Here is a 27,418-nt window from a genome sequence, read left to right on the forward strand (position 1 = left end):
ATAGGAAACTATATAAGGTGTGTGATTTTGTGCGCATCCTCTATCACCCTCACTCGCCTTCCCCAGTCAACATACACACTCACTTACATGCATACAGAGACTCTTGCACATAATGGATGAAATGAAATAGGAGGTCAGGGTCTCATGCCTAGAAAAACACAGCAGATTGGAGATGAAGGAGTAATAACTCTCACATCCCGTCTTGCCAAGCACGTATTCATATTCATACCTTTGAATCGTAGAGCTCATAAGAAAATGTCACTCTACAAACAGGCATACACCTATCTGTCTGAAATATACATCCAGGTGAAAAGAAAGAACATGAAAAAATGCCACCTATGCGTGAATGCCAAGCAAAACCTGATGAAGATGAGAGTAAACAGCACTTAGCTACTGGGACTTCTTTGCGAATTATGATTCCTTTCAGCCATGTTGAAGCTGATTGAAGCTTCCCAGCGTGCCTTTGAATGGCTGAGAAGGTGTGTCACGTTTACGAATACCCTCACACAGGCCAGAGGACAAGAAGAAGCAATTTACCCCTACTCAAGGACATGCAGACAGGAGAAGCAAAGATTGAGCAGCAAACACCCAAGCAGGTCCAGAAGCTCTTGCCGGGGAGAGCATTAGCAGCAGGGAGACACTGCGGACCTTCACTACACCACCAGGATGAATGGCTCAGCAGAAATGCAGTGCTGTCAGAATCCTTACCGCACAACCAAGCAAGACCATCTTCTAGTATACAGGCAAATTGACAAATGCCAACACTGTGGAAGGGGCATGCCTGTAAGGCCCTATGAACTGATCACAGCTGTTGAGATGTTGTCTTCCTGGAAACGCCACTGTGCCAGGACAGAGACTCATGGGAAACCGTGTCCAAGTTCTGGTGTGTAGGTGAGCGATTTTCCTGCGTGTGCACTGACTTGCCACATTCACTCCCCTGCTGCTGACCTGATCATTCCGGTAAGTGTCCCCTTCTCTGGCACCCTGGGGCATAGCGAGCAAGATGTCTGTGCCTGTAAAGAGTTGTAGAAGAAACTCACCTGACTGGGGCTAACTGCTTCTTCCTGGGCCAAAATCAGTTTAGAAATGTCCTCCATGCAGGCTTCACTATGAATACCCGGGGCAGAGCTGTACTACTAAGGAATCCCCCCTCTCATATCCAAAAGGTATTGCAGGATACCCATGAGAGATATATCATGGCCTTCGAAACTCTTAAGTGGAACACTCTTACCTCCCTCAACAAGTTGTTCCCACCTATATCAATCACCTTTCTCTCCTCTCAACCACATTAGAGAACTGAACTAGAAACTCAACTGTTTTTCATCCAAAAAAAGCACTAGTTTAAGGTCCGCCTGTTTCTATAACTTTACCTCTCCTTTAGACCTCTCAGATGTGTGTCAGGTGCTCCACCTCACAATGAGGACATGCACCTTCTTCTTCTCAGGGACACAGAACTCATGGTCTGGATTTGACTGTTTCTTCACATTGCTGGTCAATACAGACCTGTCTTCAGATGTCAAAATTCTTCCCTGTTGCATCTTGGATCACCCCACAGTCTAGACATCTCCAAACTATGCTGAGGCATTTGAAGGCTCAGTGCATGGTTGCTTATGGATGAATCGCCTAATGACTCATTTGACAAAGGAAGTGGAACCCTACTTCACAGTACATTTGATCTGTCAACTCCCATGTGACTACAGGATGCATTCAAGCCAGTACTCTGTTGGTATGCCAAGCAGTACATTTGTAGGTTGAGGAGACAGCTCTGAAAGACAATAGCCATCATTAAGAAACAACTGTTTGATCTCAAGCTCAAGTTTAGTCAAACTGGTGACCATAACACTCTTATTGCAAAAGCTGCATACCGTGCAATGACAACAGGCTGATGAAGCCAAGACATCTGGTATGCATCACAGTCTCAAGTATATGAGCATGGGAACAAACCTGGCAAACTACTCTGCTGGTTTAGCAAAAGAAATGCCCGTGTTGTCACCGCCTTAGGCTTGTGGGTTACTAAGGGAAAGCAGAGAGCATCTTTTTTTACTTCCTGCTACACAAGCCTTTACAGCTGGTTACAGAACAGCAACATTGTCCATCTTCGTAAAATCCTCCAGGGAGATCTGGTGCATTGGACCCTGCTCCTTATGTCTATATTGGAACTAGTCATCATCAGTAAAGTGGTATCTGCATCCACACTGCTCTACATCTAACAAAACTACCCTTTCCACATCCCATCCTCCTTCTTCCAGAACCAAAAACATACTACTGCAAAGCTGCTTACAGAAAACTGAGTGGAAGGAGGGTAAGGTCCCTGAAGTCTCCACGGAAAATAATTACAAAAAAATCATTTGACAATGTCTTGGCACAATGGACATTCCCTCCTACAACAGGGCTTTTACTTAGTGGTCATTAAGGAATGGCTATAGGATAACCTGAATGACCCTGCATACCCCCAAAGGACAACGGGTGCTTGGAGACAGATCACCCCTACATTTTTACTATGGAGGACGTATCACTCCAGCAACATCACCTGACGGTATATTAATTAATACCATCTGGCCAAACTCCTCCTGTTCACGCATAGCATCTCATGGCCCTTTCGCTCCATTAAGATCTGTTCGGTAGCAGTGTATCTTTATATATTTGTAGAAGAGTGTTTCATGTGATACATGTTATGTTGTTCACAATTGTATCGTATTCATTTCCCTTGCATTGCAGCATGTGCATACTGGGGGATCTTTTGTAGGGAACTGGGAAGGGATTGAACATATCTGATGTTTTTCGTTGTTTTATTGAAAGAGATCTCTATAAGGTATATTCAGTTTTTAATTTATAAGTGACTTTCATAGGATAGTATGCAGGGAAATTAGGTTCGGGAGATCTTTGCAGAGTTTTATATTTTTGGGATGGTGCACGTTAGCACTGTCCCATTGTTGTTTAAATGAGATCGGTTTCCATTGTTCAGCCGGAATAAAGTTTTGTATATGTATTTATCACAGTGCGTCGGAGGGGATGGTGTGAATACTACTCTTATCATAAGGGTTGTGTATTGTAAATCCCTGTGGTGCGTGATAGTGTTGTCCTTCATGTTGCCAACTTTCTGGCTCAGTTGTAGTGTTGCGCTCACGAAGATGTGAGGACTCCATCCAACGTGGTGTTGAGGAGGCTCATTTGAAAGTGTGTCAGGAGAGATTGGTGTGATGCTGTTCTTCAATTAATTGTGCTACTGTGCATTCGATAAAAGCATGATTAGGGGTTTTGAGCATATTTTGAATGCATTTAAATGGACTACTTATAGGAGACTGATTGTGAGCCTTTGTTGTGTTTGAGATATATTGATGTATGCATTATAAATATAGCTACTCTCCATGCTAGAGTCTGCACATGTGTTGGTGTAATTATGTTTTCCAGCGATTGGGACGCAGTTATGTGGGCATGGGCGACTGCTTTTTTAGCTTTAGGGCTTAGGGGCTCTACCTTTCATATTTTCAAATTTTATGCACCACTTTCTGCATCCCCATCTTTAACAGTCATTTTAAAAATAGCATTTTTTAAATTAATGTTAAAGTTGGTAATACAATGCCGCATCACAATATTGGCTGGCTATCGGTTTCTCGCCCTCGCTTTAGCGAGGGGCCAGGCACTGTTTAACAAGTGCTTGTGCATTTGCACATGTGCCTAACTTCGGGTGCTGTATTTACAGCAGGCGAAGGACTTACCTGTATCCAGGCCAGGCCTGCTATTTTGGTAGGTATTCAGAGTCACCCCTTTATTGATGCGCAGAAGTGTGATTTTCAAAGGTAGCCGGGCGCTTTGGACTTAAACCCTGTCCTGCTCTGGGCTGAATGCCAATCATCTCTGCCTTTGAGGTCGGCTTCACGTGAAGTTAACTCCCCCTCACTGAGCATTATCCTGCAAAGCTCAGTCATTCATTCTGTCCACGGGTAAACCCTTCTTCCTTAAACATGCACTATTGTTTCAGCTCAGTTCATTCAATTATTACACTGCTGCCACTGGCTGTGTAATACTTGAATGCACTAAACTGGAACACTTTTGCATGTTAAAGAAGTACTGTACATCTTTAACATGCTAAAGCACTTAAAATTAGTGCATTACATTATTAAACTGCTGCCACTGGCAGCGTGAAAAGTTAATACACTGTTTTGCGTAATGACCAGACCTGCCGACTTTGGAACTGGGGAACAAGGGGCCCGATGTACGTAGTTTTTTGTGTGCTTGTAAACGGCCTGATTCGCATAAAACGCCGTTTGCGACCACAATAAAGTATTTTTTTTATGTGCAAACCCTATTTTGTGACCTATTACCGAATTGCAAACTAGGGTTTGTGATTGGGTATTAGGAATGGGCGTGTTAAAGGCGTCCCTTCCTAATAGCGACTTGCACTGGCATGTAAGAGTGTTTTGCGACAGAAATGCGGTCGCAAAACATTCGCAGTTTACCACCAACTTCAGGTTGGTGGTAACCCATTCGGAAATGAGAAGGCGTCTCAAGGGAACCCCTTCCTCTTTGTGAATGTGGGCGCAAACAATTTTTAAGGGTAAGTAGTGGTCCCAGGGACCACTGCCTATCTTGAAAAATGAAAAGTAAACTTTTCAGTTTTCTTGTTTGAAATGCATCCCATTTTCCTTTGAAGAAAACGGGCTGCATCTAAAAAAACAAAGAAACGTTGCTTTATTTAAAAAGCAAACACAAATCCCTGCTGAGGGATGGACTGGGCATTCCAGATCTTCAGCAATACTGCAGGGAGGCCCAACTTTGATACCTGATAGAGTGGTCACGGCCTCCTCCGACCCCCATAGTGGGAAACCCAGAATTCACGCCAGGCCTGAGTCATGGTCTCTTCCGTTCATGGTCCGCCTCAACATGTCGATCCATCGGACACTTGTTCGACGTAGAGGGCATAATGCCCTTTGAAAGTTTAAGGAAGGCACATTCATTACCTGAGAGCAAGAGAATACGATATCTCCAGATTTGTCACTGGGTGATGAACCATACGACGCGTGAGGGAGCATCTTGACCCCTCCTGAACTTTGAGAGATGGTTACTGACTAGGACAACAGACAAGCACATAATCTCAGACCTGTACAACTTGCTACAGAATGCAGCTCCACAATCTAGAACCCCAAGCCAGGTGAGATGGGAGACAGAACTGGGGAGACAGCTCAAACCCACGAGTGGGAGGCGATTTACTTTAGGGCCTGCCACACGGCACACAGCACGGCAGGCACAGAGACCTCAGTGAAAATAGCCACGTATTGGTATCTTACTCCGGTCCGGCTCCATAAGAGAGACTGTTCACATTCACCTCTGTTCTGGAGAGGATGTGGTGACTCAGGCACGTTGACCCATCACCTATGGGGATGTCCAAAGCTGGGCCCATACTGGGAGGGAATTTTGGATGAAATAGTACTGTATACACTCTTCATAGTTCAATTGCCATAGGGGCATCTGGAAGAGTGGGTAGGAGAGGAGTTGGGGGGTCTTGGCTGATGCCTGTTTTCACTCTTTTGTTTCTCTATTTTCCAGAGGGCAACCCCGCCCTTTGTTTAATTTGTCTGTTGAAACTCAATAAAGAAATTTGAACCATAAAAAGAAAACACAGACATGGTGGTCTGCTGTCCCCAGCAGGCCACCATCCCTTGTGTTTTAAGTGTTTCCCAATGGGTCGCAAATTGAGACATACCTCATGAATATTAATGAGGTAAGTCAATTGTGACCCACGGGGAATCACAAATAGTGTAAAACACACTGTTGTACATAGCTGTTTGCAATTTCCTAATAGCGAATTGCCAAACATTCTCTATTAGGAAATCACAAACCCAAAACTACAGACTATTGGCCCAAGGTTTGAGTCTCAGCATCGTCTCAACATGATGTGATTCTGAGTACATCACTTAATCTCCCGGTGCCTACAAAAATAAATGTGTCCTTACGTAATGTAACTGGTGCTCATGTAAAGCGCTCCAATACATTTGGGTCAAGTTCACGCTATATAAAACTACAGAAAAAATAAATTAAAAGGTGCACTAAAATGAAATGCTTCAGCATGTTAAAGAACCAGATGACGATGTCAGTAAACAAGGGAAGGCAAGTTATTTATCATGTGCACTTTACATGTACCCTACGTTACGATTCTAGATGGAGCACTACTGTAGTCTTATGCCTTATTTCACTGCCCCTCTCAGTCCTTCATCAACACATTTGGTGAAATGTAATTGCCTAGGATCACACAATGAGAATATAAAGGGCATAGAGGCATAGTGAAATGCGGCAATTGACTAGGATCAGACAGTTTGGTCAAGAGGGGAGGATGTGATTGATGCCAGTTTATTGGTTTCACACTATGCAAATCAGCTACTAGATGGATATTTTGAAACTTAAACTATTCCTGCCCTGATGATGCTGACAGTAAAAAAAGAGGAATGCAGTTATAGTGCACCTTATTTGTGGCCTAGGTTGTTACCATAGATGGGTTAACTTTATAGTTTATTGAATTAACTACAAAAAATGTTTTTCGTCTTGTGCACATCTTTAAGCAAAGTATTTCAAGGTGCTCTCAACTGTCCTGATGAAAGACAAGGAGGCACAGTGAAATACGGCAATTCCCTTGAAGCTCCAGAGCGATGGATCAAAAAAGCATCTGGACATGTGCCTCACTAAACAGGGCAGCCATTCTGATAAACTAGCGGCCCAGAAATATGCCAGGTCTGCTTTGACTGTAACAATTTGTAAACTGCTGCAAAAAATGAATGGCCCCAATCTGTCAGCCACGTGTAAGGTCATAAATAGCAAGCTGAAGCCAACTTTGACCTGCAGAGCAATGGCGTTTAGAGATCACCTTGAGACTTAGCTGGACCAGGCCCAAAATAAATGCTTCCGTACAGTATTTGCCCTTCCAAATTCATCACCAGCGCTTTGTTTGCAGTTAGAATGTAATTTATCCAGGCAAAGCCCGATGCTAAAAGCATTCTTCTTGGTATACAGCTTGAAAACAACGAACGCAACCATCGGAACATTAAAAAATATCATCTGACAAATTATTTTAGATGAAAAATGTAATGGCATAAATACCTGAGAGCTTCAATTGAAATATTGAAGGTTCAACATCTCTAGGAAAGTGCCCTGCCACCTAAAACACTTGGTAGGATCATGACAAATCAGGCAAAATTAATATCAAGAGACCCCAACATTGAGGCTGCCAACAAACTTGTCTTGATAAGTACTGATCCACTCCAATACAATGCAGGCAGCATAACAAGTTTTTTGGATTATCCGCTGAAACTTCTCATGAAAAAACAGCAACTACGATTGAGGAGTGGTGGAATTCCCATCAAAGAGTACCACTCTGGTTGTATAACTGGAATGACGGCTCATGCTTTTAGACTGTGGGTCTGCATCTGTGTCTATTATGCACATTACTTGGATTTGCAAGCCATTATTGGCCCAGAGACATTATTAGCTGCACATCTTTTTTTACAACTTCAAATAAGCTCAGGCCGGGAAGCAACCGCTGCCTACCTATTGCCTCAGTCCCCCCTGCTTGCAGCCAGATTTATGAAGTTCATGCAGTATTCTATAAAGTTTCTGGTGGCTTCTTCAGACTAACACAAGACACAGTAAGTGATGCTAAATATAAGTCTATGCCACTGATCCCCAGTACTTCGTGGACTGTTGAGTACCAATAATTACCAATATCTGTCCGGTGTTGTCGAGATGCGGAAGCAGTGAGGTGCTCTACATAGTATGTTAGCCTAAAGACCAAAGAGTTCAATCACTATGGAAGCCTTGTGATATAGAACTGTAGAATTGGAATAAACAGTCACTTTACTCACTTGAACCATTTTTTAAGTAACCGACCTCCGGTGAGACAGCTCATACTGACAATAGCAGTTTTTATTCCAGGGATTGAGCTTGAAGTTGGGAAATTGAAGGAATCTCCGCTTAGCCTCTCAGTTTTTTTTCCTGTTGAGATGCTGTTATGAAAGCTATCCTCAGTGATGTAACTCAAACCGTATAAGGCAGATTTTACACTTCTTTACAACCTAGTCTAAGGAGATAATTTGAAATCATTGTATTGTATGTTTTAACATGACCAGTCTTTTTCTTATTGACAAGTTCCTTCTGAATCAATGTATCTCTTTTAGATACCTGCACAATAAATTATCTAAATCCCTAGAATCACACAATTTGGTCAAGCAGGGAAGCCAAATTTATCCCAGGTTTTCTGGTTCCACATTGTGCAGTTCAGCCATTAGATGTCTTTCTCTGTCTCCCTCCCATTTTACAATAAAGGTGGTCGCCCAAACCCTCCAGCCTGGTGTCCACACCCCTGAGGAGGTCAGACTCAATTTGCAATCAGACATTGTATGAAATGTTTTATGAATTTTAGATTGAAAATGCTGTAAGAAGTGTTTTTGCGTAATTTATTTTAAATTGTGCTGGACAAATGCACCATTTGACACCAAGGTATAACATATGCTCAGAAACAGAAGCCCCCCAAATCCCAGTGGAAAAGTCCAGCTTGCATGCTACGCTCACTCACCCAATTTAATTTAGTGGTCTTACGTCCTGCCACTTTAAGACGTCATCAGCTCCCACTGTATGTAGGAGATGGCACAGTAAACACAAGCGTGTGCAACATGGAATTTTTTAGAATCCTCATTATCTGATTTGGGATGTAAGGCATGGATAGAACATGCTTAATTAATTACCCCATCTAAGTCCTAATATAATATTTAAAGTAGTTCAATTTAAAATACTATCTAGCTAAATATCCAAATAAGTACCATTGGATATTAGACTCTGGCAAGTCTCTTTTCTTCAAATTCATTTATTGCTCCTTGATTTTACTCAATTCTGCACAAGTCACCTTTCCTTTAGTGTAACTTTCTGCAGTTTCATTTCTAGTGATAGAAATTTAAGGGCTTGATTATGAGTTGCATGGTACTTATGAGGTGGTAAATCTGCTAGAAAAATTTGCAATACTGTGGAGAATTATCATTCCAGTACCATGCAATTACAAGCAGACACCAACGGAATGGGGAACTCCCACGTGGAACCAGATTTACTGCTCATAAAACTACATGGAGTTTCGTACTCTGGGGGGATTAACACATACATTTACTACTTGGCCTAAGCAGGGATAAGTGTATGTATGTCTTTTGTTTGGAGAATAGAAGAGAGAAGGGAAAGATAAGATTTGGCAGATGCTGCTATAGCCAATCCCTCATGCAATTTTACTGAGACAAATTACAGTAGTGGCTGCTGACATTTCAAAGGGGTGGGGTGAGCAAACAGGCAGGGGCTGAGGCAGGCAATTAAATGGATCTGCACAAGAATGCATGTTAACCCCTAAATCAGTTAAAAAGTCCAACTCTATAGAGTCTAATTATGAGGCACGTCCTCTACTTAGGGTGAATATCCTGCATCACACATTGTTTTTCGTCTTCTAAGGACTTGCAACCATGGAACTTCTTAAATGTCCCACACCTGCTCCAGTCCCTGGATGCTTTACATAATTTTCCCCAAATACCCACCCAGTGCTGGTCAACTGTATTTCATCCCTTTCAAGGAGGGCCGTTAGTGGAGAAGACAAGGGCTCCGTCTTTTCCGTCGTTCAGAACTGCAGTCTTCACATAAGGGCCATGGTGCTCGATGTGGGCATCTTACAGTGTGGGCAAATTCTCCTGGTCGCTGTGTATTCACCTCATTCCCACCGCTCAAGGCAGTCTGCAAATGTTTTCTAGGTTACACTCTCCTCTCACAGCACACCAAGGCTCCTCTTCCTTCGAGGGCTAATGATGTAGACTCTGACCTCTCACTGTGAGCTTGTTTTAAACAGCATTCTTCACTTTTGTGGGTTTCACTTTCGATCCCCACTGCCTCCTATACACTTTGCTCTAAGCCAACTGCCCTAAACAATTACGACGCTGCTCTCATGCTGTTGACCAGCATGAAAGCAGCACTAGGATTGGTTGGAGTGGGCTGGATTAATGCTCATACTAGTATTAGGGGCCTCTGTTGTCTATCCACTCAGCTGTCTAACACAGCTCCAGTTGGAGAAGTTTAAACTGCACGTTAGGCTGGCCGTCGCAAGGCAGCCGGCCAAAGTGACATGCGTGTTTTATACTGGTGTAGCCAAGCACCCTCCTCCTTGCTCCCAGCCTGAACTGAAGCAATGCCCCCACATCGCAATGCCCTCACACTCCGCTCCCGTGGCTGGCAGAACAAAACATAAAATGGTAATGAAGTGGCTTTATTACCATTTTATTTTTTCACTTTTGCTATGCCTACAGCCGGGGATGGGGCATGATGATCCTCTGCTCAAATGGAGCAGCCGCTGCTGCCAAATTAGCCTCCTGGTTAAATTGGGCTCGGTGGTCTGACACCCAAGAAAACCAATATTCTGGAACTCTGACCCACTCATGATCAGGCAAAGTGGAATTACATGTGGTAACTCTGCTTTACCTGACTTATAGGCAGTACATAAATTCCAACCTAGCAGTACCTTACATCGCTAAGGTAACTGCAAAATTAGGGAAGTGGCAATCTGAGAAGCAGGGATGCCAGAAAGTTCCCGGTTGTTGTCATCTACTAATGGGCCTATGCTAACAACAATCTTACCTCTAACTGTGACAGAAATTGAGTGAAGAATCAAAAGGCTTCAACTTGTCATGTTATAAACTCTGAAGTTAAATTGCAAAGAAAGTTTATCCCTCTATATTTAAACCAATATCTAAGTTTATATATGAGTCTGGTGCAATGTATTTCCTACTTGAGGCCAGAGGAAGTCTGCATAACGTTTTCAGCCCTGTCTTTTACTTTAATGTCAATTATTCTGTAGATTTCTACTGTCTGACTGGAAAGTTTGCGCCATTCCAACAACCAGATCGCTTCTCAGTTTTAAAGTTTCTGTTTTGAATAAAGTACATTTTTAGCCTGCTAACACCCTCCTATTCCTCCTTCAGATTTTTGACATTATTATAAAACACAGTTAATAACCCTAGCACTGCTTTCCAGGCAATACGGCGTCGGGAAAGTACATTTGATGAGACTCACTTTACCTGTTAAGTGATTAAGCATGAGTGCAAGTTGTGTCTCATTTTGTTTGTTTTTGAGGACAGAAGCCTATTTTGTTTTTGCACACATGTAACATTATTTTTTTCCCCATTTGTTTAGGAAAGATTCATTACAAGTTTATAAGAATACTGTTTCTACCTGTTGTAGGAAGATCTTAAAAACCTATAATACATGTTTGTAAAAATATGTTTTTCTATTTGTGGGCACAGGTTTCCTAGAAGAAGTCTATAAAAAGACGATGGATTTGGAGGAATATTTGTTATTTGTTGACAAAGGCCCCTTTTAAGTTTTGATAACGTATTTTTCTTTCTGTGTGGAAAGATTCTTACATATTGTTCGACATTTTTGCCAGAATATTTTTCTATCCATTCGGGGGCAGACTCTTCCTTGTGTATTTTAATGCCTTGAATTTGTGAAAGGGCAGAAGAGACAGAACCTCAGCGAGAGATGAGCAGTATAGCAATAAGAGAAAAGGAGAGAGAAGGCGAGAGAGGCCAACCTACAAGTTAGAAGAAGAACATGTGTCAAGGATACCAAGAAGTATATATAGAAAGTACATTTTACATAGCTGTTGTAAAATGATCCAGACCAGATACAAGTATGTGTGCAGAAGATGTCTTTCAGCCTAAAAATATCGCATTTAAGAGAGAGCTAAGCATAGTGAACAGAAATGTTATATACCCAACATCTCTTTGCAGTGTGCAAAGTGTATTTAATATTTTGTAACAGATTTATCTAATTTACAGACTGCCTAAATGTATTTTGTAACAGTACTTATACATCCCGTTGCAAGTATGTAAATACATGCATACACAGTAACGTCTCCTTATGAGTTGAGCTATTGAGGTATTTGTATAAGGTACTGAGGTATTGTTCTGCCACAGTCAAAATCCACAAGAGTATTTATGGTGAAAGTCATGCATAGCATGTTTCATGGTAAAAAAAACAAAAACACTGAAATAGACAAGTTCCATGCGCTAAACATCCTCCATTTAGCAGAGACGTTTGTGGCTCTAGAGCGGTATGATGTGTTGGAGAATATTGCGAGTATTGGAGAATAACTAATATACTTAATAACACACTACAAAAAATGCTAATTAAATAAGAGTTGGATTTAAAAATAGAAGCACATTCCTACTCTCCCAGTTATAAGTCTTCCTTTTACTGCCATCAGGACTTTGTGGCAACAAAGATGGTTTTCCGCTATAAAAATCCACGATTCATAATTAAAAATAAAATCACTGAATCACTACCCCATACAGGCACATGGAAAACACGCACATCTCTCTCTCTCTCTCTCTCTCTCTCTCTCTCTCTCTCTCTCTCTCTCTTTCTGTCTCTCGCTCTCTCTCTCTCTCTCTCTCTCTCTCTCTCTCTCTCTCTTTCTGTCTCTCGCTCTCTCTCTCTCTCTCTCTCTCTCACACACACACACACACATCTCAATCATCGGCTTTGTCATTTGACCTATAAATTGAGCGATTTTAGACCTATTACTTTGAATTCAATTCTTTAAAAGTTATAATTCTGTGGATGTATTGTTGACTCCCAAACCTCATCAGATTGGTGCAAACTGTCATGTATATAACTTCTTTCTGCCCTTAACAATATTTGTTTCAATCTGAATAGGATGTGGACAGACCCTAACTGCACCCCAAGGTCTGATTTCAAGTCCTGGTCACCCGTCTGTCTACCCACATGGTATCAGCTGTAGATGGATCATATCTGTGCAGCCTGGAAACCTTATCCGTCTGACCTTCACAGTGTTTAACCTTGAGTTTGGGAGTAACTGCCCATATGATTATCTTGAATTGTATGATAACGGAACAATCGAGACTGGGACTAAAATAGGGAGGTAAGCGTTATTTCCCCCTTGCATAGAAAATCACTACATGGGATATTTATTTTCATTATGACATTTGTTTGTTAAATGAAATCCAGTTAAATGAAAATTACGTTTATTAAATTACATAATTTACAAACCATAGCACTGAGTCAAAATTGACATGTTTGTGAAACAGGCACGTTTCTTACCGAATAGAGAATGTAATAAATCCATGATGATTAACCATGATCACCATTGTTTATCCACTCAGCATTACACACTAGTTTGCGCCAACAGGTGGTGGTTAGGCTGCTACTTGCACCAGCACAGTGCTTTTATTCAGTTGCAATGCCTGGTGCGATTTATGGGTTATTGACAACCACAGTGAAGCTGCATGCACTCCGTGGCCTGGGGGACTTCTGTCTTTCCCTTTCAGGCTACAATGAATGCTCAGAACAGTGAGGGAAATCCCAGGAATTCCCTTAATCCCTGGTGAAATGGGTATAATAGAAAATCTGCCTTTTATTTCTGGTCATCCTGGTTTTGTGCATATTATTGGACCCTATATTTATGCTTGATGTAGACCTCTGTGCACTTTACCCCTGCTAACCAGTAATAATGTGTTTGTCCTTCTCCTTTCAACATAGCAAAATTGGGATACTCCTCATTGGCAGAATTAAGTTACCTATAGGCCTCTAGTATACAGTAACAAAGTGTACGCAAGGCCTTTAAGTTCAATGTCACAAGTAGACTGCATCATCCATTCTACCGTCCACTAAAGTGACAGTGTAAACATGACTGCAGGCCTGCCCTATGTAGCCTGGCAGTGCACCTTTAAACCTGCCAAAGTAGCCCCCTTTGACAGGTCTACACCTTGCTTTTAAATATTTATAATTCACCCATAAGTAGGCCCTATTGCCCATAAAGCAGGGTGAATGGCATTTAAAAGTAGACATGTAACTTTTTATTGTTACACATGGTCTTACAGTGAAAATTCTCCAAAGTTATTTTCAGTGTTATAAAGCTAGCCGTTCCATGGAAAACACTGGGATGTAATATAATGTATCTCAGGAATAATATTACTAGAAGAACAATGAAACAGCAATTGTCTGATTTTTACTTAACATTAAGGGAAAGTAACTTTTAGAAAGTTACTTTTTCCCTACCTGATGTTCTTGTATGCTAATCTCCATTTTGCTCTCCCACTTCTGCCAGCTAGTACTTAGCATTTGAAAAGCCCCTTTGATGAGGTGTGTACTTGTTACCAAAGATTAGACAAATAGATTGGATGTGGGGAGGTGTTGTAGTGCCCTTGCCAGGATGGCCTTTGGGCTAGGACCAGGAACTTGACTAACTTCAAAGAGGCCTTCCCTGTCAGAAGCAAATGTAGCCAACAACCAAACCTTCCCTCTTCCTTTTTCTACCACCCAGGCAGGCTCCAATCACAGTGGGCCTCTTTTTGAGGAGGGGGACTCCATGCCAAAAGAAATCTTGTATATCCACTCTCTGATTGCTGAAAACCATAATGTTTGTTCTACAAGACTTCTGTCTCCGAGTTTTTTGGGTGTACTGTGTGGGAAAATGGCTCCCTGTTGCAGTTACCCCCCACTTTTTGCCTGATGTTGATGCTGACTTGACTGAGTAATGTGCTAGGACCCTGCTACCTAGGCCCCAGCACCAGTGTTCTTTCACAAAAAATGTACCATGTTTCCACAATTGGCACACTCCTGGCACACAGATAAGTCCCTTGTAAAAGGTACCCGTAGTACCAAGGGCTCTGTGACCAGGGAAGGTCACTAAGGGCTGCAGCATGTGTTGTGCAATCCTAAGGGACCCCTCACCTAAACACATGCACACTGCCATTGCAGATTGTGTGTGTTGGTGGGGAGAAAAAGGCAAAGTCGACATGGCATCCCCCTCAGGATGCCATGCCCACAAAATGCCTGTGGCATAGGTAAGTCACCCCTCTAGCAGGCCTTACAGCCCTAAGGCAGGGTGCATTATACCACGTGTGAGGGCATAGCTGCATGAGCAATATGCCCCTACTGTGTCTAAGTCCATTCTTAGACATTGTAAGTACAGTGTGGCCATATTAAGTATGTGGTCTGCGAGTTTGTCAAAACGAACTCCACAGCTCCATAATGGCTATGCTGGATACTGGGAAGTTTGGTATCAAACCTCTCAGAATAATAAACCCACACTGATGCCAGTGTTAGATTTATTACAAAATGCACACAGAGGGCATCTTAGAAGATGCCCCATGTATTTTACCCAATCCTTCAGTGCAGGACTGACTGGTCAGTGCCAGCCTGCCACTGAGATGAGTTTCTTCCGCACTGGGGTGAGGGCCTTTGTGCCCTCTGAGGCCAGAAAAAAAGCATGCTCTGGGTGGAGGTGCTTCACACCTACCACCTGCAGGAACTGTAACACCTAGCAGTGAGCTTCAAAGGCTCAGGCTTCGTGTTACAATGCCCTAGGGCACTCCCGCCCCCTGGACACTGCCCCCACTTTTGGCAGCAAGTCCAGAGGAGATAATGAGAAAAACAAGGAGGAGTCACCCACCAGTCAGGACAGCCCCTAAGGTGCCCTGAGCTGAGGTGACTCCTGCCTTTAGAAATCCTCCATCTTGATTTTGGAGGATTCTCCCAATTGGAAATGGGATATGCCCCCCTCCCCTCAGGGAGGAGGCATAAGGAGGTTATAGGCAACCTCAAGGACAGTTGCCATTGGCTACTGCCCCCCAGACCTAAACAGCCCCCCAAATTGAGTATTAGGGGGCGACCCTGCACCCAGGAAATCAGATTCCTGCAACCTGAAGAAACAAGAAGGACTTCTGACCTACAACCCAGCAGAGAAGACGGAAGACGACAACTGCTTTGGCCCCAGCCCTAACGGCCTGTCTCCTGACTCGAAAACCTGCAACCAGCGATGCAGCTGAGAGGGACCAGCAACCTCTGAAGCCTCAGAGGACTGCCCTGACCAAAGGACCATGAAACTCCCATGAGCAGCGGCTCTGCTCAACTTCAAAAACAACTTTGCAATTTTCTTGCAACTTTAAAGAACTTCACTCTTCCAGCCGGAAGCATAAGACTTCACACTCTGCACCCGACGCCCCCAGCTCGAGATCCAGAGAACAAACACCACAGGGAAGACTCCCTGGTGACTGCGACCCCGTGAGTAGCCCGAGTCGACCCCCCAGGTACCTCCACAGTGACGCCTGCAGAGAGAATCCAGAGGCTCCCCCTGACCGCGACTGCCTGTAACAAGGGATCCGACGCCTGGACCAAGCACTGCCCCCGCAGTCCCCAGGACCAGAAGGAAACGGACTTCAGTGCAGGAGTGACCCCCAGGCGACCCTCTGCCTAGCCGAGGTGGTGGCTGGCCCGAGAAACCCCCCTTGTGCCCTCCCTGCACCGCTAGAGTGACCACTGGGTCCCTCCATTGAAACCAATACAAAACCCAACGCCTGCTTTGCACACTGCACCCGGCTGCCACTGTGCTGCTGAGGTTGTGTTTTGTGTGCCCACTTGTGTCCCCCCCAGTGCTCTATAAAACCCCCCTGGTCTGCCCCCGAGGATGCGGTTGCTTACCTGCTGGCAGACTGGAACCGGAGCATCCCTGTTCTCCATAGGTGCCTGGGTGTTTTGGGCACCTCTTTGACCTCTGCACTTGACCGGCCCTGAGCTGCTGGTGTGGTAACTTTGGGGTTGCCATGAACCTCCAACGGTGGGCTGCCTATGCCCAGGAACTGAGACTTGTAAGTGTCTTACTTACCTCACAATCTAACCAATACTTACCTCCCCCAGGAACTGTTAATTCTTGCACTGTCTACTTTTAAAATAGCTTATTGCCATTTTAACAAAAACTGTATATGATATTGCTCCAATTCAAAGTTCCTAACTTACCTGTGTGGAGTACCTTGCATTTTATGTATTTACTTAAAATCTTGAAAATGTGGTTCTAAAAATAAATTAAGAAAATATATTTTTCTATATCAAAACCATTGGCCTGGAGTTAAGTCTTTGAGTGTGGGTTCCTCATTTATTGCCTGTGTGTGTACAACAAATGCTTAACACTACCCTCTGATAAGCCTACTGCTCAGCCACACTACCACAAAATAGAGCATTAGAATTATCAAATTTTGCCACTATCTTGCCTCTAAGGGGAACCCTTGGACTCTGTGCACACTATTTCTTACTTTGAAATAGTATACACAGAGCCAACTTCCTACATTGGTGGATTAGCAGTGGGGTCTAAGACTTTGCATTTGCTGGACTACTCAGCCAATACCTGATCACACGACTAAATTCCAAAAATTGTCATTAGAAACTGATTTTTGAAATTTGAACTATTTTTCTAAATTTCTAAAAGTCCTGCTAGGGCCTTGTGTAAGTCCCTGTTAGCATTTCTTTTAAAGTTTAAAAGTTTAAAAAGGTTTGGATTTAAGTTCTATAAGTAGTTTTTAGATCCATAAAAAGTAATCCCAACTTTTAGAGTGATAATGTCTAGCACAGATGAGATAGTGGTGAAACTCAACCTCACCCCTTAACTGCATCTAAGGATGTCAGAGTTAAGAACTCTCGGTAAGCTAAAAAAGATAAAAACGGGGTCCAACCCTACGAAAGTAAAGCTCCCGGACCTTTGGCAGAGTTCAAAAGGGACCACCCCTCTGAGGATAATCCTTCAGATGGGGAAGTTAGTGAACAGGAAGATGAATTCTCCCCTCCTGTCCTAAATAGGGAGAACAGGGTCCCTCAAACCCTGACTCCTCAAATCATAGTCAGAGAGACTGGTTCTTCCACAGGGGATACCAGTACCTCTGGAAGCATTGAGGGCAGCCTCAATGAAGATGACCTCCTGTTAGCCAGGATGGCCAAAAGATTGGCTTTGGAGAAGCAGCTCCTAGCCATAGAAAGGTAAAGACATGAGATGGGTTTAGCTCCCATCAATGGTGGCAGCAACATAACTAGGGTCAGAGAAGATACTGACATCCTAAAAGTCCCCAAAGGGATTGTAACAAAATATGAAGATGGTGATGACATCACCAAATGGTTCACAGCTTTTGAGAGGGCTTGTGCAACCAGAAAAGTAAACAGATCTCACTGGGATGGCTCTCCTTTGGGAAATGTTCACTGGAAAGTGTAGGGATAGACTCCTCACACTCTCTGGTAAAGATGTAGAATCTTATGACCTCATGAAGGCTACCCTGATTGAGGGCTTTGGGTTCTCCACTGAGGAGTACAGGATTAGGTTCATGGGGGCTCATAAATCCTGGAGCCAGACCTGGGTTGATTTTGTAGACTACTCAGTGAAAACACTGGATGGTTGGGTAACTGGAAAGGAAGTGCATGACTATGTCGGGCTTTATAATTTGTTTATGAAAGAACACATTTTAATTAACTGCTTCAATGCAAGTTGCATCAGTATCTGGTAGACCTAGGTCCAATTTATCCCCAAGAATTAGGAAAGAAGGCGGACCACTGGGTCAAGACTAGGGTAACCAAAACCCCAAACCTCCACTGGGGGTGACCAAAAGAAAGGGGTTACAAAGCCTCCCCAGGAGAAAGTGGGTGACACTAGAAACAAAGGAAAAAGAGTCCTCTGTAGGCCCCCAAACACCAGACTAGGAGGGTGGGCCCCAAGACATAACCCAAAACAAAGGTGGGTACCAGGGTAAGAACTGGGATGCCACTAAGGCATGGTGCCAAAACTGTAGACAGACAGGGCACCACACCAAGGACACTTCTTGTCCCAAAAACAAACCCCCTAGCAAAATTCCAGGGGTGACCAGTGTAGCCATTGGGGATGACTCCACAGATGAGGAGGTCTTCATAGCCTTCAACTGAAAAAAGGGCCCAACAGGTGAGTTGGATATTCCAGAGGGAAGTAGACACTTCCACCACCTATTGGTGAATGGAATCCCAGCCACTACCCTGAGAGACACTTGTGCCAGTCACACTATTGTGCATGACAGGCTGGTGTTCTCAAACTAGTACATCTCAGGTTAGACTGCCAGAGTAAGAGTTAGCCCAGACAGGGTCACTGATGGGCCTGTGGCTTTTGTGCCCATAGAAGTGGGCGGGACTTTTAGTTGGAGAAGGGTGGTAGTCAGTACAGACCTCCCCCTTGATTGTCTCCTTGGAAATGACTACCCAAAGGTTAGTCAGAGCCCAAGAGAGGCACTGGTCCAGTGCCAGTCCTCTCCCAAGGATTCTGGAGGTGCTGCCCCTGCAGTTACTGCAAGTAGGCCCCAGAAGAAAAAGAACATAAAACAGAGTAGGAAAGGTGGACAACCTTTAGCCAAGGTTCCAGCAAGCCAACGAGATTCTGTTTCAGTAGGGGAGAACTCCAAGAGTGGCACTGGTGAAGTCCAACCTGACCCACAAGAAGTCCTGGCTAGTCAGGCAACTGTTAAATCTGAGTGGGTGGCTCCTCAGTTAACAGAAGAAAGAGTGGAAGAAGGGTGTTTACTACAAGATGTAGTAACCCCCCACTATGACACAGCAGACACGCACCCTGAACCCAAAGAAGCCTATAGCTTAGCCCCTTCCCTTGTAGGTGAAGAGCTAAAGGTGTGGTTCTGGGCACTGACAGCTGTCAGAGGCCTCTGCTGGGTGTTAACCTTTATGGCTGCACTATCTTTGGCGTGGTGGTCTGACCCCATGCCAAATAGCAAGTTAAGCCCCCTGACCCTGTTGGTCATGGTGGGGTTACTCCAGCTCTGGGTAACCTCTTTGGGTAAGCTAGGGGTGACCCTGGCTAAGATAAGATTAGCAGAGGTGGATATCTCTAACCCCAAAATAGAGAGAATGGGTGGAAACATTAAAAACTCAGACAAGAGGCAATTCAGACTAGGTCCTATCACTGTGGAAGTAGGTCTGTTCCCCAGAGGAAATTACCTGAACAGGAGGATGTAAGGCAGAGTAGGCCCTGCAACAAACAAGCCTGTTTTCCTTACTCTTCCTCTCCTGACAGACTAGGAAGACTGTCCCAGCTTTGGCTGAGTCTCCTGGCCTGTTGGTTGGGGGGGGAGGGGCTTGTGTAAAAAAATGGCTCCCTTTTGCAGTTACCCCCCACTTTTTGCCTGATATTGATGCTGACTTGACTGAGAAGTGTGCTGGGACCCTGATAACCAGGCCCCAGCACTGGTGTTCTTTCACTAAAAATGTACCATGTTTCCACAATTGGCACACCCCTGGCACACAGATATGTCCCTTGTAAAATGTACCAGTGGTACCAAGGGCCCTGTGACCAGGGAAGGTCACTAAGGGCTGCAGCATGTGTTGTGCCACCCTAAGGGACCCCTCACCTAACACATGCACACTGCCATTACAGATTGTGTGTGTTGGTGGGGAGAAAAAGGCAAAGTCGACATGGCATCCCCCTCAGGTTGCCATGCCCACAAAATACTGCCTGTGGCATAGGTAAGTCACCCCTCTAGCAGGCCTTACTGCCCTAAGGCAGGGTGCACTATACCACAAGTGAGGGAATAGCTGCATGAGCAATATGTCCCTACATTGTCTAAGTCCATTCTTAGACATTGTAAGTACAGTGTGGCCATAATAAGGATATGGTCTGGAAGTTTGTCAAAACAAGCTCCACAGCTCCATAATGGCTACACTGGTACTGGGAAGTTTGGTATCAAACTTCTCAGAATAATAAACCCACACTGACGCCAGTGTTAGATTTATTACAAAATGCACACAGAGGGCATCTTAGAAGATGCCCCCTGTATTTTACCCAATCCTTCAGTGCAGGACTGACTGGTCAGTGCCAGCCTGCCACTGAGACGAGTTTCTGCCCCACTGGGGTGAGGGCCTTTGTGCCCTCTGAGGCCAGAAACAAAGCCTGCTCTGGGTGGAGGTGCTTCACACCTCCCCCCTGCAGGAACTGTAACACCTAGCAGTGAGCTTCAAAGGCTCAGGCTTCATGTTACAATGCCCCAGGGCACTCCAGCTAGTGGAGATGCCCGCCCCCGGATACAGCCCCCACTTTTGACGGCATGTCCAGAGGAAATAATGAGAAAAACAAAGAGTCGTCACCCACCAGTCAGGGCAGCCCCTGAGGTGCCCTGAGCTGAGATGACCCCTGCCTTTAGAAATCCTCCATCTTGATTTTGGAGGATTCCCCCAATAGGAAATGGGATGTGCCCCCCTCCCCTCAGGGAGGAGGCACAAGGAGGGTGTAGCCATCCTCAAGGACAGTAGCCATTGGCTACTGCCTCCCAGACCTAAACACACCCCTAAATTGAGTATTTAGGGGCGACTCTGAACCCAGGAAATCAGATTCCTGCAACCTGAAGAAACAAGAAGGACTGCTGACCTACAAGCCCTGCAGAGAAGACGGAAGACGACAACTGCTTTGGCCGCAGCACGACCAGCCTGTGTCCTGACTAGAAAACCTACAACCAGCGACGCATCCGACAGGGACCAGCAACCTCTTAAGCCTCAGAGGACTGCCCTGGACCAAAGGACCAAGAAACTCCTGTGAGCAGCGGCTCTGCTCAACTTCAACAAAAACTTTGCAACTTTCTTGCAACTTTAAAGAACTTCACTCTTTCCGCCGGAAGCGGGAGACTTCACACTCTGCACCCAATGCCCCCGGCTCAAGATCCAGAGAACAAACACCACAGGGAGGACTCCCCGGCAACCCTGTGAGTAGCCCGAGACGACCCCCATGGAGCCCCACAGCGACTCCTGCAGAGAGAATCCAGAGGCTCCACCTGACCGCGACTGCCTGTAACAAGGGACCCGACGCCTGGACCAAGCACTGCACCCGCAGCCCCCAGGACCAGAAGGAACCGAACTTCAGTGCAGGAGTGACCCCCAGGTGACCCTCTGCCTAGCCCAGGTGGTGGCTGGCTCGAGAAGCCCCCCTGTGCCCTGCCTGCACCGCTAGAGTGACCCCTCCATTGAAACCAATACAAAACCCGACGCCTGCTTTGCACACTGCACCCGGCCGCCCCTGTGCCGCTGAGGGTGTGTTTTGTGTGCCTACTTGTGTCCCCCCAGCACTCTACAAAACCCCCCTGGCCTGCCCCGACGACGCGGGTACTTACCTGCTGGCAGACTGGAACCAGAGCACCCCTGTTCTCCATAGGTGCCTATGTGTTTTGGGCTCCTCTTTGACCTCTGCACCTGACCAGCCCTGAGTTGCTGGGCTGGTAACTTTGGGGCTGCCTTGAACCCCCAATGGTGGGCAGCCTATGCCCAGGAACTGAGACTTGTAAGTGTCTTACTTACCTCACAATCTAACCAATACTTATCGCCCCCCCAGAACTGTTGATTCTTGCACTGTCTACTTTTAAAATAGCTTATTGCCATCTTAGCAAAAACTGTATATGATATTACTCTAATTCAAAGTTCCTAACTTACCTGTGTGGAGAACCTTACATTTTATGTATTTACTTCAAATCTTGAACTTGTGGTTCTAAAAATAAATTAAGAAAATATTTTTTTCTATATCAAAACTATTGGCCTGGAGTTAAGTCTTTAAGTGTGTGTTCCTCATTTATTGCCTGTGTGTGTACAACCAATGCTTAACACTACCCTCTGATAAGCCTACTGCTCGACCACACTAACACAAAATAGAGCATTAGAATTATCTAATTTTGCCACTATCTTACCTCTAAGGGGAACCCTTGGACTCTGTGAACACTATTTCTTACTTTGAAATAGTAAATACAGAGCAAACTTCTTACACTGTGTCTGTTGTAAACTGGATTTAAGTGGTTGATATAAGAGGCAGCTATGATTATCATTGCATATTACCCTCACATGCCCTTAGCTCTCAGAGTCCAGGTTTAGTCTGGCAAAAAGTCCTTTACCAATGCTTAGAGTCAGCCCTGGGAATCATTACCACATTGGTTATGGCATCTCCAGGCATCATTCCCACCCAGTAGCTTTCACAAGGCATAAATGTGGCATCCTCAGACACCATCTCCGGAACACTCTTGTACCTGTGGAATATTTGAAGGGTACAAACGTGCTGTTTGAGACCTGAGAAGAGTCATAAATGATTGGACCTGCCTTTCCTCGTGTACCCAGGACAAAGAAGTGTACTCCAAAACTCATAAGGCAGTACTTCTGTTCAAGCTTGAGAGATACAACAAGTTACAAGTGGCAATTGGACTTGGACTGAACCCTGCTGTTGCCTTCTGCCTGACACCCAGTGAGTCTCTATGGACTTCCCCTGAGGTCATAGAGGTCTTTTAGGTGTACACCTGGTGTGAATTGGACTCAAAAGACTGAATCAACCTAGGTGGTATATATAACTCACGCTCCCTCTGAGTCAGCATCAAATTGTTGCCTAGATCCTTTTCTAGTACGACTGTTGACTATCATCGGAACATTGTACATCTCGGTGCTACTTCTACGTTAAATTAAAAACTCATATTTCTGGCACTCTTTAATTGATCTTTGTTATTTTGCTGGCATTTTGTGTATTACATTTTACTCTATGTTTCTAATTTGTTTTTCAGAATTTTATTTTAGATTTTCAACTTTATTACTGTTTTAGTACTGATAAATACTTTATACATTGCTTATAAATTAAGCCTGCCTACTCTGTGCCATAGCTACCAAAGGGTTGAGCTTAGTTTAATTTTCTTGACTTTGAGGATTCACCCTGAGAAGAATTGTGATTACTACTTGAGGAAGATACTTAGCCTGCTTAACTAATAGAAAATTTCTTAATTAGCCCCTTGAATTTAAATAAACATCCTTTGTTCCTTGGGTATCAGGATGGCCGAGACTCACCTGTTCTTTCCCTACTTAGAATTCAGAAATCAGCTGGAAATCTCTGTTCTGACAGGACATTTCCCTTGCTAATTGACCAAATCAGGTGTATAGTTGGGGAGCCTGCCACAAATGTTGCAGGATTTTGCCCCACATGCATCTCTCAATTTTGGGGATAGGAGTGTGGGGAAGCAGGTGGCAAATCTATGCCTGGAGGAGGTACTAGCCTCCACCAAGCAAACTATAAATTATGGCTTAAGTAAGTGTTGTGTTGCATTTACCATCTCTTCTTAGATTAGCAATTAGTTTGTTGGCAATGTGGACATAAACACTCGTATCTTGTGTCCTGATTCTGAGATGGCAAAGCTTTCAAAGTGGGATGTTGTGTGTTGTGGTGCCAAATGAACCATTTAAAATATTTGTTTTGTATTCTCAGTATAATAAAGAAATGTATAAATTGCACCTAATGTATATGCCAGAGATATGTTGCTTTTAACAGTTGGTATTAAAGATGTTTGTATAGTAAAACTATGAAGAAGGCATACATGGTATTGATATACCAAAAGTATAAATTTGACATATTGTGTCCCTCTGTTCATATGCTACAAAATGGGCCTTAGATTTTCTTATCACAGCCAACAGCAGTACAAATATTTTATTTATTTTTTTAACTCTAGAGATGATTGTTCAAGGAGGAGCACTCAATATAGCCTACATCAAAAGCACTAAAGGATAATGTTAGACCTGGGATCCTTGGCTTGGTTTACCCTTGAATTTTTGCCTTCTGACCTCTGGGTTTACTGATTTTGTTTTTGCTGGCTTTAGGATTCTGTATTTATACAAGAACAGTGGGCCCTTGCACAACATGTAAGAACAGTAAAATGTACATAGGAATTCAATCAGACCTATGAATTTTGTGTAATAGACAGCCATATTTATTTATTCAGCAAAATTACATAAACATTGTATGGGAGTCAAATGTCAGACATGTAAAAGAAAAACAATCAATTTGGTTAATTAAAAGACTGAAACTTACAAATATAGCAAAAAAGCATGCATGGTTGTAATTTCAATCTCGAAGAAAGGCTCTATCTATGTGCATCTCAAATGGTGAGGCTTACACAATTGAAAGAATAAACAAAACATGGTAGAAGTCACAATTACCTCAGTCCCAATGCTCATGCATGTTTCAAAAACCTGAATTATTTAAAAATGAAAGTACCATAATTTGTCTGAACATCCACAATACTCCGGCTCACCCATGTGCCAGAATGAACCAAAAAAGTTTCAAGTCACAATTGGCACTGTCCCAATGCTGATATACACATCACAGATCATGAATTATTATTGTGTCAAGGTACTCTAGTCAACGACATTTCAATCCTAGGAGAAATGAAGGATCATCATCAGGACAGAGAATGATGCCTGAGAGCAGAGTGACCCATACAAGCCTGCAAGAGCACAGGGATGGTACAATGGGGGAGCAGGAGTGGAGGGGGTATTACGCCAATGATGGTCATTTTGAATAAGGGTACATCAACAGAAGGTCGGACAAAGCCAAAACTGGACAAGTGTTAAGTAGTTATGTTTATAAATGCAATTATTCCAGAGCTTCCACCCAAAGATTCCAGGGTTGTATGGTCATCCTATAGAAGCGGGACCCGACAAGGAATAAGGCTCCTGAGTCATGGGAACTAATGTGGGAGATACGCTGGCAGGAGGATTCCTACTGGTGAAGGTGCAGTTTGCAGATGGGGCATATAGCATCCTGGCCGCAGAAATGAAGCGGCTTTAGGATTCTGGACATTTTACCACTGCTGACCAGTGCTAAAGTGCATGTACTCTTTCCCTAAAACATGGTAACATTATCCTATCTAAAATTGGTATATTTCATTTACTAGTAAGTCCCTAGTAAAGTGCAATATCTGTGCCTGTAAATTGAATGCTACTGGTAGGCCTACAGCACTGATGGTGCCACCCACTTTAGTAGCCCTTTAATCTTGTCTCAGTGCGCTATTGCAGAGCCTGTGGGTGCAATTTTAAATTGCCATTTCGATCTTGAAAGTTAACTCGCTTGCCAGGTCCAAACCTTCCTTTGATACATATGTCACCCCTAAGTTAGGCCCTGGACAACCCCCAAAGGCAGGGTGAAGTGTATTTAAAAAGTTGGACATGTACTTTAAAGTTTTACATGTCCAGGTAGTGAAAAACTCTTAAACAAACTGTTCAATCCGTAAGCCATAGGTTAAAATCTGGATTGCCTTATTACATTTTATAAGTGTAATTTACAATTAGGACCAGATAGATATTTTGAGTCTGGTGTCACAATTGTAAATCACAACTTATGGTTAAGTTGGATTTTAAGTTGCAAGTTGGCAAATGCCACTTTTAGGAAGTTGGCATTTACTTACTTTAACCATTCTGTGCCTCTGCCTGTTTCTGAATACTCGTCTGGGTGAGTGACAGCTGGGTTCTTGTGCATTCCATATAGACAGCCACGCAGAAAGGGAGCTAAGTGTGCCTGATGGGCCATCTACATCTGATGGGCCATTAATATCTTGATTGGTCATCCTAAGCAGGATGGGAGGGAGCAGCTGATACTTACATCTTTATGGGCTGGATCCTGAACCCTCACAAAGGGCTGCATAACCCGCTGTAGAGTGTCTGGAGCCAGGTAGGAAGGGCAGGGACTTTATGCACTTCAAATGACTCTCCCACCTCAAAGGCACAACTGAGTATAAATACTGGACCTTAGACACCGCCAAAGTAGTACACTTCTGGATCTAAGGACATTCTGCCAGGAAGAAGGACTGCTGTGATCCTGAAGGGACTGTCACTCTTCTGGAACTCTGCTGGGCTTTTCTGGTCTCCTGCTATCCTGTGCCTGCCCTGCTGCCCTCCTTTCCTGGGAGTGAGAAGGACTGGACCTGCATCTTTACATCTCCAGAACCAAAGTTACTCAAAGGGCTTGCTTGCTTGCCTCCTGGTCTAAGGTCTCAGAGACATCAAAGACTTCACTGAGCTCTACAAAAGCTCCTGGACACTGCCACCTAGGCGTCCTACCCTGCCAAGTGGTGCCAAACCAGCACTGGGCCCTTTGAAGTGGGTTCTGCAGCTGTCATCTACAGAAATCCATGCATTGTCATCACTCCACCGATCGGAACTGCTGCATCCCACCATAGCACCAACACATTACCTCTGAGGCTGAGGACAAGGACATTGCATCACAGATTGCGTGACTTTGGATCAACGCATCATCCTCAGTCCTGACGCATCGCCTTCGCATTGCTGGCTGTGCGGCTGGACGATGATGCATTGCCTTCATCACAGAGGGTTTAGCGCCGCACTACTGCTTCAGAACATTGCATCGACATCTGTGCGGCTTGACAATGACCTTCCTTGACAGCGCAGATCGGAACTGAAGCATCACATTCACATCGTCCCCTCTGCTCCTCGCATCAGATATTCAACATTAATGCAAACCTCCACACAAAGTGCTGTTTCAGCATGACAAGATTGGTGCCTGTAGCCAGTCCGTGCTCATTCGTGGTCTAGCAAGACCAGATAGCCCAAGTTAGCACTTTAAGCATTTAAGCACTACAGTTGCAAATATTCTTTAAAGATTTCTATCTTGACTTCTACTTATTGGATTTTTGTTTCAGTCTTGTTTAAATTAAGATCTGCTTTTCGAACTTGGTGTGGATTATTTTTTGTGATGTTTTCACTGCTTTACTCTTTAACGTATTGCACAAATACTTTA

General features: G+C 44.0%; 1 protein-coding gene across 1 annotated transcript in view; it reads left to right on the forward strand.

Annotated features, from left to right (window-relative positions):
• The window catches only part of CUBN (cubilin), a 1,111,275-nt gene that overhangs the window by 224,348 nt on the left and 859,509 nt on the right, over nucleotides 1-27,418 (forward strand). Inside the window, exon 21 of the mRNA XM_069211549.1 lies at nucleotides 12,727-12,952. Coding sequence (XP_069067650.1) covers nucleotides 12,727-12,952 — 226 coding nt within the window. The remainder of the gene's footprint in view (nucleotides 1-12,726; nucleotides 12,953-27,418) is intronic.

This window comes from Pleurodeles waltl, chromosome 10 (assembly GCF_031143425.1).
Source record: "Pleurodeles waltl isolate 20211129_DDA chromosome 10, aPleWal1.hap1.20221129, whole genome shotgun sequence".
In the NCBI taxonomy this organism is placed as follows: Eukaryota; Metazoa; Chordata; class Amphibia; order Caudata; family Salamandridae; genus Pleurodeles; species Pleurodeles waltl.